We start from the raw sequence: 13,042 nt of genomic DNA on the forward strand, positions 1-13,042 counted from the left end.
GGGGGACCGGGTAGCCCTGGGCTGGGTGCTGGTAGCTGGGTGTGGTGGTGGCAGGTGCCAGCCTGGCAGGGGGGCAGCGGAGTGACCCCTTGTTCAGGCAGGAGCTCCCACTGTGGGTGAAGGAGGCCCTTTGCGTGTCGTTGCCCTGGAAACACACCTGCCCTTCCCTGGCTGGGGATGAGAGCTGACTTCCCCAATGACTCGCTTGGTGGCTCTGAATTTGTCACTCGGTTTCTGTGGGCAGTGAGGCTTCTCTTGTTGGCTCTTGCTGCTGGGCAACACAGGCCCTTGGCAACAGCTCCTGGCACCATCCGGGGCTGCTGTGCGTTTTTTGAACCCAAACACTGCGAGTTTTCGGGGGGGGGAGTGATGGCGGGGCTCTCTGCTTCCCAGGAGCAGAAGCAGAGAAGAAGGTGATGCTCGCTGGCCTTGCCTCAGGGATGCTGGTTCTGACTCCGGGGGACGATCAGCCCGGCTGTGGTGACACAGGTCCTGGGGCTCCCCTGGAGATGCTGGGGCCTGGGCGGCCCCACGCCACTGTGCTGGGCCATGTGCCCTGACTGCACCGTCCCGCAGCCCGTGCCAAAGCTGAGCCACCTTCCTGACCCTCAGCCCTGGGCAGGAGGGACAGTGAGGGGGGCCCTCATGCCCTGCAGTCTTCCCTTGGGGGGCCGCCTGCCCACAAAGGCCGTGGAGGGCTGGACAGGCACTGGGTCCTCCCTCAGCCAGCTGTGCATGGCACCCTGCCCTGGGGGAGCTGCTCCTGGTGGCCTGCTCTGAGGATGGGCACAGTCACAGCATCAGCCCGACCCTGTCCCCACCCACTGTCAGTGACCATTTGCGTCCTTCACCCTCTGCCTGAGGACCTGGGTCCACACCCAGTGGGCATGGGCAGTCAGTGCCGGGCCTGTCTGTGGCGGCTGTGCCGACCCACAGGCAACCAACCTCTCCCCGCCCCCTGCTCGGCGGTTTTGTCAGCCCTGCTGCCCTGGAGGCAGCCTGGCTGGGCTCGGGGGGACCTCCCGTGACAGCTGTGGTGGGTCACAGGGGTGGCTGAAACCAGCCTGACCTCAAGCAGCACAGTGTCCTCTCTTCAGGGAATGCCCTCCCTGGAGACGCCTTGGGCCTGAGGAGCAGCCTGCTGTACGTGACAGGCCCTGCCCTGTCGGGGACCCGTGTGCAGCCGCGATGGGCCCGGGGCCCTGCAATGGGATGAGACCGTCCTGAGCCGTCCGTCTCTGAGTGCACAGGATGGCCCGGGGCCGGCACCCAGCACCCTGCACACTCACTGACCCTGACTTGGAGGTCACCCCTCTTCAGCCCACTGGCTCCATCAAGGTTCCCAGGGGGCTGCCCTGGAGCACCCTGGCCCCGTGCTTGGAATGGGTGAGGATGCCTGTGCCGGGGGAGCCTGAGGGGACCCCAAGGGTCCCCAGACCAGTGTTGCCCTTGTTGACCTGCTGAGGCTCCCTCAGTGTCAGGAAGGGGGGGTGGCCCAGCCCTGGGGGTCCACCACTCCTCCCCCCTCCTGGGTCCCTCCCAGCCTCTTGGGGAGACAGGCGTGGAGGCGGCCTTGGGGTGAGGGCGGTCAGCCTGGCTGTCCCCTGCTGCCGTGGGAGGCTCCCAGCAGGCTGACCAGCCCCCTCCTCTCCTGACTCTGTGGTGAGCTGGGTGAGCCGGGGGGGGGGGGCACATGGCAGGGACCGCTCCTCTGCTCCTGGCACCTATTGGCGAGCAGGGCTCGGCCATGGGGACTGGTGGCCTGGGTGACCACGTAGCTGCCTGGGCCTGCGTGGTCTCTGGGGGAGGGGACAGGGACTCCTGGTTAGCTCAGCTCAGCTGTGGGGCCATCTCCGAGCAGGCATTTGGGAGAGTAAGGGAAGCGGGGCTGTCTCCTCTCAGAGGGGCCTGCCCAGGGAGGGGCAGGAGGCTCTGGTGACTCAGGGGAGCGAGGGGCACTCCTCGTGTGCAGCATCCTGGGTGCCCGGTGGGCCGAGGGGGGGAGGGGTGCCTTGGGGAATGTCTGTCTGCCCACTGGTGCCGACCTCTTGCCTCCTGGCCCCTCTCCAGCTGGGTAGCTTCTAGAAGCCTCCCGAGTACACCTGCCCCATCCACTCCTGGCCTTTGGTGATAGTGGGGGAGTGAAGTGGTGGGCCAGGGAATTTTATTCTGCTATGTCCTGAGCCCCCGGGGTGGACTGCAGACTGGCCACCGAAAGCCCAGGGCAGCAGTCCAGCCCCAGGTGCAGAAACAGCAAGGACCCAGCACCGCCTTCCTTTTCTATGCCCGTTTATCCATCACATGCTGCGGAGGGGTAGAACTGGGGAGAGTGGAGCCCCAGTAGGAACTTGGGGTACTGGCAAGTGGCCACTGCCTGGGTCTCTCCCTTTTCCTCCCTCTGCTCACATTCTTTATCATGGGCTGAGAAGGAACAGAGCCCTGAGCTCTGCAAAATGCTTCCAGAATCAGCACGGCCAGCATGCCTATAGCTGCCTGTTTGGGGAAGAGGCCTCAAAGCTGATTTCTGGCTGGCTTTAGGGCCTTTTCCCTCATGTGGGGGAAGTGGGTGTCCGTGCCCATGGTGAAAGTCTTTGGAGACTTGGTTTTTAGAGTGGGAGTTGTGGGAGGCAATGGACAGGGAAGGAAAGGATGAGACACTTAAGTGAGGGGCTGGGACTGCCCCAATGCGCTGTTGGGAAGAGTGAGGGCTGGACAGACAAGGACGCCTGGAGTTGGGTGGGAGTGGGGCGAACTCTGCAGCTAGCCGGCACTTCCCTGAATACTGACACCTGCCTGCTGGGGGGGTCTTCAGGGCCACAGTCTGCCCTGAGGGGCAGAGAGCTTTGTGACAGTTCCTTATCTGAGGGATGGCGGCACATTCAAGATGCTTAGAAGATGGCCAGGACCTGCTGTGATTGCAAGTCTCACCACCTGGTCTTCCCACCCCGCACTTTGCATCCTGCGGCCTGGTCATGGCCTGGCCTTTTGCTCCAACAGCGTCTCTGCCTGGTGTGGTCTGGGGCAAGTTTAAGTGTTCTGGGGGTGCTACACTCCACCTCACCCTGCATTGATCTGAACCCAGGGAGGCAGAGGTGAGTGCAGATGGGACCTCTTGCAGCCAGGGGTGTGGTCAGCAGCAGCCCCTAGGTGCCAGAGCAGTGCGAGGGGGCCAGGCCTGGAGATCCAGCAGCCTGAGTCCGGGGCCCCCACTTCCATCTCCCCCGTCGGTGCCCTTGCAAAAAAGCCAGAGCCAGTCTCAGGAGAATGAAAGCTGAACTTTATTCTTCTTGGCTAGGGAAGAGAACTAGCAGGTGGTCGTGCACAGGCCCCCACCCATCACCCTTCCCAGAACCAAAGAAGACAGGTGGAGCCGCCAACGGCTCCCTCTGCTCGCCTCTCTCCTTTGCCCAAGTGGAGGCAGGTGAGTGCAGGGCAGGGGTGGCTGCAGTGACTGGGCGGCCGAGCTGGCCGGGGCTCCGGGGCTGAGGAGAGGAGGGGGGCTGCTCGGGAGGGGGTGGGTGGGAGTGGGGACACTTCTGGTCCTGGGAGTTGCCAGTGGCACAGGCACAGAGCTCAGGGCACTAGGACCCGGTAGGGACTGCCTGGGATGTGCTCATCGCCCCACTTGACCACCAGCGTGTACTCCCCCTTGTCCTTGAGCAGGTAGGAGACACTGTAGAGCCGGCTGCCCACATGCTTCACCAGGATCTCCTCACAGGGCGTCCGGGGGCCGTGTACCCCCACTAGCAGCATGTTGTTGCCTGGCGGGGGAGGGGGCAAGTGGCCTCAGTCCCAGGCTCCGCGTCCCCTACTTTCAGCTGTAACTACGCTGACCCCCCTCCTCCTGTTCTGTACACTCCCCTGCCCCCCATCCTTGCCTGTTCCAGGGTGGCAGCCCATTCTAAAGCGCTACCAGCACTGCCGCCCCTGCCCCAGGCCAGCATCGGAAACTCCAGCTCCTTCAAGGTACTTTCCTCAAGGGTAGGGGAGAGGGCAGGGGAGCCCAGATGGGAAGTGGCTCTGTACGTGACAGCCATACCCCCAAAGGCACTCCCAAGCCCTCGCACCCCCCTCCCTGTGGTCCAGGCACCCACCTGCTTTGCTGCAGTCCACCGTGAAGCTGCTCTTCTGGCCCACGTAGGCCTTGCTCAGCCCCAGGCCCTTGGCCAGCACCTTGCTGGCATCAGTGGGACCAGGGCTTGGGGTGCCATGCTGGGGGACACTGGCAGTCTTGGTCAAGGAGTCCACAAATACCGATGATGTCTCATGGAGGCTGTGGTTGCTGACAAGACGGGGACCTGCAGGGCAGAGCAGGTGGAGCTAAAGAGGGAGCCGGAACGCCAGGCACTGGGTTGGGCACCAGCAGTCTGCCACGAGGCTCACCTGTGACTTTGGCCTTGAAGGGGCTGCCCCCGATGTGGTAGGGGCCACCATATTTGATGGAGATGAGGTAGCTGCCAGGTACCATGGGGGTGTAGGTGACGCGGTAGCCCTCGGGACACTCTTGACAATCCATCTTCACCTTGGAGGGCCCGTCGATGGTGACCGATAGGGCGCCGGCTCCCGCGTTGCTTGTGTTCACGGTAAACTCAGCTGGGCTCCCTGGGGGCAGGTCAGGTCAGAGAGAGCCAGCCCGACCCATGTCCCACTCCAGCCCCCAACTCTCACCCCAGAGCATAGCTCTGTGGCTCCTGTGTGCCTCCTGTTGTCACTGAGCTCTTATGGGAGGGGCCTTAGCAGCTGTGTCCACACAGTGAAAGCCGTGCCCACTGACCTACCTGTGACGCCACCTTCCAGGCCGGCTCCATAGGCAGACACCAGGCCTGGGTCTCCACCATGCCCAGGCTCCCCAACTCGGATCTTGAAGGGGCTTCCGGGGATGTGGGTGCCATTAAACTTGACATCAATCAGGTAGATGCCATTCTCCCGTGGGATGAAACGCACAGCGTACTTATCTGAGGAGCAGAAAGGCAAGCTGTGGGCCTGGGGCCCTTCCCCCAGAATGTCCAAGTGGCGTCTGTCGGGTGCTCCCCTTGCCCACCAGTGTGAGTCCAGCAGGTCCACGCAGCTCACTCAGTTCCTTCCATGGACCACACTAGGCACCCACACCCCACAGCTCAGATCTCTTAAAACCCGAGGGGTGCAGCTTCAGATGCCCAGGCAGCCTGTCGGGACTCATCTGGACTGAACTCTTTTACGAGCACGACACTGCCTCTTTAGAAAGCTTGCCGGGAATGCCGTAGTCCTGCGTGTAACTGGGACTTGGAGGCACGCGGGAACTCGCTCAAGGTCCCATAGCGGAGAAGGGGCAGGACTAGGCCGTGAGACTGCTCGAGCTTTGCCCAGCAGAAACCCCCACGCTTTCCCACCGCTGGGTTGCCCCAGGCCTGTCTGTACATGCCATGCCTCGGCTAAAGGGCCAGGCAGCCCCTCGGCTGGCCTGGAGGCGTCTCCTTCAGGAGACTTCATCGTCCTGCCTGCAGAAGGCTGTCTCCTTTCTAGCAGTCATGGCTGCTGAGCCAGATTCCCAAGGCCATGAGTCACAAGTAGTGGCAGGGCTCTGCCGGGCTGAGGGAGCCCAGTTTTGCGGGCCCTGTCTCGGCTGCTTACAGAATGTGTGCCTTCCTTTCCTATGCTCGGCCCACTTCCAGCCAGCCGGGCAGGCCCGCTGCTCCCAGAAGGGCCAGAGCAGGTGGCCGGGTGGCCGGGTAGGGACAGGGCCTCACCTTGGTCGATCTCTGTGACATAGCACTCCTCCAGGGCTCCGGAGGGGCTGTGCACCTTGGCATCGATCGCCCCCTTGGCCCCATTCAGGCTGACTGCAAAAGAGGCTGGCTGGTTGACCTTTAGCCCTGACTCCTGGAAGCACAGCAGACATGGTTAGACAGGGCGGCCGGGTGAGGGAGGGCAGGGCCCCAGAGGCAGGAGGCCCACAGGGTTGCACTTACCCATCTGGCGTCCAACTTGGTTTAAAGAGGGAGAGCCATTGAGTCTCAAGGGGCAGCAAGCTGCAGGCACACGCCCCCAACCCCAGACCCACTCGCTCTGCAGTCACACACCCGGGCAACATGAAGGGAGGGCGGCCCCACCCTGTGGCCAGCACTCAGCCCTTGCAGGCTGTCCCTCTTTAAACCGCAGCCCTGGTGCTCAAGGGGCACAGGCTTCTGTTCAAAGCCTTTAGACCTGAGACACGAGAAAAACTCCACGCAGTGGGCAGGGGAGCTTCCTGCCAACCCCTAGCGTGGGCTGCACCCGGCCAGAGCAGAGGCCCGGCGCCCCGAGCTGGGCTGGGCGGGGCACTCGACACAGGGCCGAGGCCTGCTCTCTGCAGCGGCTCTGATCTGGCCGGGCCCAGGAGCCCCAGGCGGGCGGTTTCTCTCAGTGCCTCACCTGAAGACTAGAAACAGTAAGGCGGCGGGCGTCGCCAGACGGAGAAGCCACGGGCACCACGAAGGGGCTGTCGGGGATGTGCTCCTCGTTGAACTTGACTGAGACCTCGTAGTCACCTGGACAGGAAGAGCACAGAAGGTATGCTGGGAGGCCCCCACTTTCAGTGTTTTAGCCTCCAGCCTCCTACAGACAAAATAGCCTGGGTGGCCCTGGGTCGAGGCCCCTCCCGGAAGGGGCTGAGGGGGCTGTCTGCACAGACCCAGACCAAGACCCCGCACCAAGGCATCGCCTCCCCTGACCCCAGCCAAGCCCTCAGTACCTGGCTCCTGGACCACATAGGCCACGCCACAGGAGCCATCCTTGCGGTCCTCGAAGGAGATCTCAGCCTTGCTGGGGCCCTCGACAGCAATGGCCAGGCCCCCAGCACCAGCTTCCCTGGTCCAGATGCTGAATTCAGCTGCGGGAACACAAAGTGTCCTCATGGAGGGCTGTAAGCCCCCAGCCTCAGCCCCCTCCAAGCGCGGCTGACCTTCCTCAACCCCCACCCTGCCCAGGACAGCTAACACCTGACAGAAAGCGGGCCTACCTGGCACTCCAGCTTCAGCCCTCTCCAGGCCGGGGCCCCCGGCACGAACCTTGTGGGCTCCCCCTTCTCCCAGGGGACCCACGGTGAACTGGAAGGGGCTCCCAGGCACATGCTGGCCCTTGTACTTGACGCTGACTGTGTGCATGCCCATCTCGGCAGGCACAAAGCGGATGCAGTACGTGTGGTTCTCCCCTTCCACAATCTCGGCTTCATGGGTCTTGCCCGATGGGCTGGTCACCTGGGCTGTCATGTCCTGGATGCTAATTTCTGTAGGTAGGGGACAGCCTGGTGAACAGGAGTTCTAGGCCCCACCCTTCTGCCCAGGACCCCTCCCTGGCTCCCTACAGTTCCTACCAGGGATCTTTAGGCTAAGGTCACAATGACTTCCAACGTTGGCCACTGAAGGGGCCCGCCGCCTGCGTGTGATACTCTCCTTCACCCGGCCCTCGCCTGTCACCTTCACAGAGAAAGGGCTGCCTGCAGGAAAAAAGCACAGACCATACCCCGCAGAGGTTACGTTCTAGCCCTGGGGTGTGATAAAGAAGGCCACTCGCCATGGGAGAGATTTGAGCATGCTGCACTCACCAGGCACATGCTGGTCAGCGAACTTAATGTTAATGATGTAATTTCCAGGCTCCGTGGGGCAGTAGGTGACCCTGCATGTGCCGTCCTCCAGGTCCTCTGTGTTGATGTCCACCTTGCTGGGACCCTCGATGGACAAGCTGAGCCCGCCGTAGCCTGTAGGAGAGACATCCCTGAGCCAGGAAGCCAAGCACAGCGGTCTTGCCCCGGCTGGCGCGCCACCGCCACCACCACTTACCAGCATCACGGGTGTCAATGATAAACTCTGCGGGCTCAAAGGTGTGGCCTTCATGGAGGCCCTGGCCCGAGACCCGCACACGGCTAGCATCCCCAATCTCCGACTGGCTGATCATCACTGGGATGGGGCTGCTGGCCACGTGCTGGCCACTCTTCTTCACATGCACCAGGTGCTCCCCTGTCTCCTTGGGCACGAAGGAGATCCCTGGGCACAGAGCAGGCATGTGAGCCATGGAGAGGCATACCCCCCACCCCAACCCCCCTCCTTTCCAGAAGGCCCTGTCCCTCAGCCTCTTACCCACATGGCCATTGCGCAGCCGCTTCAGCAGACAGGGCTCCTCCCGGCCCGAGGGTGGCACCACAGTGGCCGTCAGTAGGCTGAGGTCCGTCTCCGAGATATTGATGGGGATGTCAGCAGCAGAGCCCACCTTCAGGTGGGACATGCGCATCGAGTCATCACCTGGCAGGGGACAGTCACTGAGTGTCCAGGAGAGAGAGAATGCACCCACCCTGTCACCTGTGTTCTGTCACTGCTCCTGGTGGCACCCACCTGTGACCCTGGCGGTGAAGGGGCTGCCTGGGATGTGCTGCTCATTGTACTTCACTAGGATGCTGTAGTCACCGGGCAGTACAGGCAGGTAGGAGACGCTACATGTCCCATCCTGATTGTCGGTGCAGCTGATTTCTGCTTTGGATGGGCCCTCGATGGCCAGGGACAAGCCCCCTGGAGAGAGTCATGGATGAGGGTGGGAACTGCACACAGGCACACTGCACTGATGAGGAAGAGCCCCAACAGGCAAGCAGAGGACACAGAGGCAGGGCGGGGAGCCCCGTTCGGGAGTGTCCCTCCTGTGTCCAGCTGTCCACAGGATGAGGACATCCCGCTGCACACAGAAGATCAAGACCAGAGCTGCTACTCACCCTCTCCTGCATCCTTGGTATTGACTGTGAAGACGGCAGGCTTGTTCACTACCCCATGGGTGAGGCCAGGCCCGTAGGCAGTGACATGGCCACAGTTGATGTAGTCCACGTAGAACTGCAGGGGGCTTCCTAGGGCAGGAAGAGGGGCCATGTGGAATGGGGACCTTGTGTTGCCTCCGAGGCCCCCACCCAGCCCCAGGCCTCTATGAGGCGGCGGTGGCGTACTGCGGGGGCACACCTGGGATGTGCATGTTGTCATATCGGATGTCCATCTCATGCAGGCCAGCTTCGCTGGGTGCATAGCGCACAGTCACAGTGCCGTCCTTGTTGTCGGTGATGGCCGGTTGTGCCACCTTGCCGGAAGGCATTCGCACCTCCCCTGTAGGGCAACGTGGCTGGGGTCAGGGCAGCCCATGGGCACACGCTGGCCTCTGTGGCTCCCAAGCTGCTTCCTGCTCCCACTCACCAGTGATCTCGCCCTTCTTGATGGTGAAGGGGATGACGAGGTCGAAAGGCCTCAGGCTGGTCACATCCAGCCCATTGACGCCCACCATGGGTCTCTCTGGGGCCTGCAGTGGAGACAGAGGGTCCAAGTGAAGGGGCTCTTGGAGCAGAAGGGGTCCCAAGCAGGAGTATTTGGGTTCTCTCCTCACAAGTGTCAGAATGGGGCCTCATGGGACACCCAGCTGGCCAGCCCCCAAATGTCCCCTAGAGTTAGGCCATACCCAGGTTTGCTGGCTGCCCTGGGCATAGGTGTATGGTGGGGCCAGCTGTTGAGGCCGTAGTGGAGGCTGTGCTGTGGGCTGGTCCCCAGCCAGAGCCTGCAGAGCAACACATGAGAGCTGAAGACTCTGTCATCCAGCACAGGGGAGCCCTGTGGGGACAGAACAGGTCCCACCCAGACCCTCCACCCCCTGCCCCTTCTGACCGTCACTTGGAAGGGGCTGTTGGGCACATGTTCGCCGCCAAAGCGCACACAGATGACATATTTGCCCGGCTGAGGGGCCGTGTAGAAGATGTCAAAGGTGCCATCCTCATTCTCTACCACGTCCACGTCCACCTCAGAGCCATCAGGTGTGCACACGGTGCAGGTAACCTTGCCTTTGCCCGCAGCCTTGGTATCCACAGTGATCACCGTTTCCTCCCCAATCTGGATGGTGGGACCGATGCCAGCACCTAGTGGGGCAGGGCAGGTCCCCAAAGGGGGGGCCGGTGCATGAGCTTGGCGCTCAGGCCACTCCCATCTGCCTGCTGCCCGCCCAGGCCTTTTACTGCCACCACCAAGCACAGCCAGACCTCCCGCCCCTGCCCCCGAAGCTGGGACGGTGAGTAGTTTCTCAGAAGGCAGGAAAGGTTCCCTTGAGCCACCTCAAGCCAGGGAGTGCTGTCTTGGGGGGTAGCCCCCATGTGGGAAAGGCCCGATGGTGGCCCCCAGGTGTCTGGGAGGAAGGGCAGGCCTAGAGGGCCCATGAAGCCACTGCTGCCTTCAGGGCACAAGTGTTCGCTGCCACCTCGCCTGTCAACTCAGCCTCAGTTGGTACCGCAGACCATGCTGAGCAATGCCAGTGCTCTGGCTGGGCCCAACAGCTGCCTTTGCCCCTGTGGCCTGGCCCTGGCCCCCAGAGCTGTGTGCAGATGCGGTGAGGCGGAGTCCTGCTGCAGTGTGGGGGGATGTGATACTTGCCTCCCCCACCCCAGGCCTGAAGGGGAAACTGGAGTTTCCTGACAACTGAGAATGCTTGCTCAACCGAAGGCTTATGGTGAGGGGCGGCCGGGCATGGCCCGGAGCAGGCAGGGAGCTAGGAGCAGGGAAGCAGGGAGACAGCGGGGTTAGCACCCTAGCAGCACAGCGCACAGGCAGTGGCAGCACCCAGAGGGAAGGGGGGACAGGAGGCCCAAGCCACAGCCACCGCCTCTAGGTTGCAAGGGCAGAGCAGCTGAGCAGCCTCCAGGGCCCCAGAGTGCCTGAGGAAGGGGGAGGGACAGTGACGTTAAGACCGGGCTCAGCCGTGGAGGCTCAGGGGGTTGTAGGCTGTGAGGTCTTAAAGTAAGAGGTAGACTAGCTCCTGCCAGGAATCCACTGGGAGCACAGAGCCAGCTCCAGGGCTATGCTAGAGGGCCTCCCCAGCCAGCCTGCCACTGAGCTCTCCTGTGGCCTAGGGCTCCCACTGCCCTAAGGCTCCAAGCTGGCCTTCCCCGGCTCTCCTGAGCTCTAGACCCAGCCACCTGCTGCCCACGCCCCGGGAGGCCTCCCCTCATACCCACCCACACCTGTTCTCCCCAGCTGGGAACCTGAACCCACCACCTAGCTAGTGGTTTGGACCTTGACCTCACAGTTACCCTTGAATCCACAGTTTTCCCACCCAGCCCATCAGCAGGTCTTGGCTGCTGCATCATCAAAGTACACCTCCCAACTTGGCACCCCCTCAAGTCCCATTGCCACAAGCCCAGCTCAAGCTGCCCCTGTGACTGGTCTATAAAAGTGGCTTCGGCTTCCCAACTGGTCTCTCTGCCTCTGTTCTGCATAGCGGCCAGGTAAACTGCACACAGTGGCCAGGTAAACTGAGACCACTCCCTCAGCCAAGGCTTTATCCCCTGCCCTAGGCACACGTGCCTGTCATCTTAGATAGATCCCAGGGCCCACTCTATGTGGCAGATGAGCCCGACTGCAAAACTCTAGCCACCCCAAGTCTCACGCTGTCTGCTTTCCCCAAGCTCCAGGCCTGCAGCCTTCAGAGCCTCCTAAGTAGCTGCTGCCTCTTATTGGTGTCCCTGGCTGGGGTTGGCTCTCCCCTGCCATGCCAGAGTAGGAGAACCTCCATGCCTGGTTGGGGACCCTCTGAATAACGTCACTGCTGCAGGAATAGGGGTAGGGAAGAAGGCGGGGAGAGCGGGTGGGCCACTTAGTGCACTTTGGGGCTCTGAGGCTGGGCCAGGCCCCGCCATGCTGGCCGCCCAAGCAGTCGACGCTGGTGCTACTGCACTACCAGCTAGCCCCACCCGCTCATGCAGGCTGCACCTCCCCCGGCCTGGGACACAGAGGCCCCTGGGAGGTGGGGATGAGGGTCTGTGGATCTGGCCAGGGCTGGGGATTTCTCGACCGTTGGGGGGAGACCCCTTGTCCCCTTAGCCAATGCAGGAGCCCTTCACACAGAAGGAGGAAAGCAAGAAGGGCCCGCTGCCTGCCTCCAGGGCTTTCCTGGGGTGCCAAGATCCCCAGACCCCAGAGCCCCAGTGGGGTGCCTCTCAGGATGCACCTCACCCCAAAGCTCTCAGCTGCAACCCAACTTCTCAGACGGGGAAACAGAGGCCCAGAGAGGGGAGGGCCGGAGCACTCATGCTCAGCTCCGGAGGCCTCCCTGGGCCCTAACCCTCCAGCCCCCCAACTCTGTCCCTGCCAAGAGCTGCAGCTGGAACTGTCCTGGGAATCAGCATGGAAGAGGAAAGGAAGCTGCCCTCTGGGCAGGAGGGGCATTGGGAGTGGCCCCGGCAAGCAGCTTACCTAGCCCGTGACCTCCGATTGACACTGAGGTGAGAGGGCAGAGAGCAAGGAGAAAGGTCAGGTGAATCACTCAAGGGGGCGGCCCCCACTCCCACACGCTGCCCCAAGCAGCGAGCCCTTGCACACAGGCACACCCAAGCCCCGTGCTGACAGCGGTGGCCAATGGCAGGCTGGCTCACCTGTGACCGTGCACTTGCTGGCATCCCCGGTGGGCACGGCACGAACACGGTACGGGGAGAAGGGGATCTCATCACCGCCATACTTGATAAGGATGGTGTAGCGGCCCGTCACATCTGGTACATAGGCCACCGTGTACGTGCCGTCATGGTTGTCCTGGATATGCGTCTTCTTGGGCTTGCCCTCAGGGTCCTGTGTGGCAGAGCACAATGGAGGGGGGTGGTTGGCCTAAGCCTACCCAGGCTCCGGATTACCTCAGCCCCTCTCAAAGATGCAAGTGTCAAGTGCTGCTACAGGACAGCTTCCAAGTCTCTCACCTGCTGTGACCCAAAAGAGCTACTTGCATCCAATCCTATCCTCTACTTGAGAAGTCCCAAAATGCTCAATGCTCCCTGCGCCCCCACTTGACAACAGGCAGGGCCAGGGAGCTCGGCACCCATTCTTCTCTGCCCCTAGGAGTACCTCTGGGCTCCCATCCTCTGCCCTGGAGTCTGTCCCAGCACCAGGACCACCCTGGAAGGCCTCAAGGTCCTAATACTTATACCTGGCCCCTGAGAATGCTACAAGCAGGCACATTGAGGAACCAAGGGTTTCGGTAGTGTGCTCAAAGTCAGGAGTGAGCTAGTATGTGGATGGGGAAGCCTGTG

General features: G+C 62.3%; 1 protein-coding gene across 4 annotated transcripts in view; it reads right to left on the minus strand.

The window, feature by feature from the left end:
* Positions 1–3,256: 3,256 nt before the first annotated feature.
* The window catches only part of FLNA (filamin A), a 52,939-nt gene continuing 43,153 nt past the window's right edge, over positions 3,257–13,042 (minus strand). For 3 of the 4 annotated variants that reach the window (XM_053667923.1, XM_053667918.1, XM_053667922.1), the window contains 20 exons: positions 12,398–12,587; positions 12,219–12,242; positions 9,645–9,892; positions 9,442–9,537; positions 9,183–9,285; positions 8,955–9,095; positions 8,717–8,845; positions 8,346–8,519; positions 8,094–8,255; positions 7,797–8,000; positions 7,562–7,714; positions 7,331–7,453; positions 6,977–7,243; positions 6,710–6,847; positions 6,391–6,506; positions 5,727–5,859; positions 4,779–4,955; positions 4,384–4,602; positions 4,095–4,298; positions 3,257–3,761 (listed from right to left, as the gene is read on the minus strand). In XM_053667923.1, the coding sequence (XP_053523898.1) occupies positions 3,574–3,761; positions 4,095–4,298; positions 4,384–4,602; positions 4,779–4,955; positions 5,727–5,859; positions 6,391–6,506; positions 6,710–6,847; positions 6,977–7,243; positions 7,331–7,453; positions 7,562–7,714; positions 7,797–8,000; positions 8,094–8,255; positions 8,346–8,519; positions 8,717–8,845; positions 8,955–9,095; positions 9,183–9,285; positions 9,442–9,537; positions 9,645–9,892; positions 12,219–12,242; positions 12,398–12,587 (3,189 nt within the window). In that variant the 3' untranslated portion in view covers positions 3,257–3,573. The remainder of the gene's footprint in view (positions 3,762–4,094; positions 4,299–4,383; positions 4,603–4,778; positions 4,956–5,726; positions 5,860–6,390; positions 6,507–6,709; positions 6,848–6,976; positions 7,244–7,330; positions 7,454–7,561; positions 7,715–7,796; positions 8,001–8,093; positions 8,256–8,345; positions 8,520–8,716; positions 8,846–8,954; positions 9,096–9,182; positions 9,286–9,441; positions 9,538–9,644; positions 9,893–12,218; positions 12,243–12,397; positions 12,588–13,042) is intronic. The other variant, XM_053667926.1, reaches the window with a different exon arrangement.

This window comes from Artibeus jamaicensis, unplaced genomic scaffold (assembly GCF_021234435.1).
Source record: "Artibeus jamaicensis isolate MK-2021 breed Jamaican fruit bat unplaced genomic scaffold, CSHL_Jam_final contig_1417, whole genome shotgun sequence".
NCBI classification, from domain to species: Eukaryota; Metazoa; Chordata; class Mammalia; order Chiroptera; family Phyllostomidae; genus Artibeus; species Artibeus jamaicensis.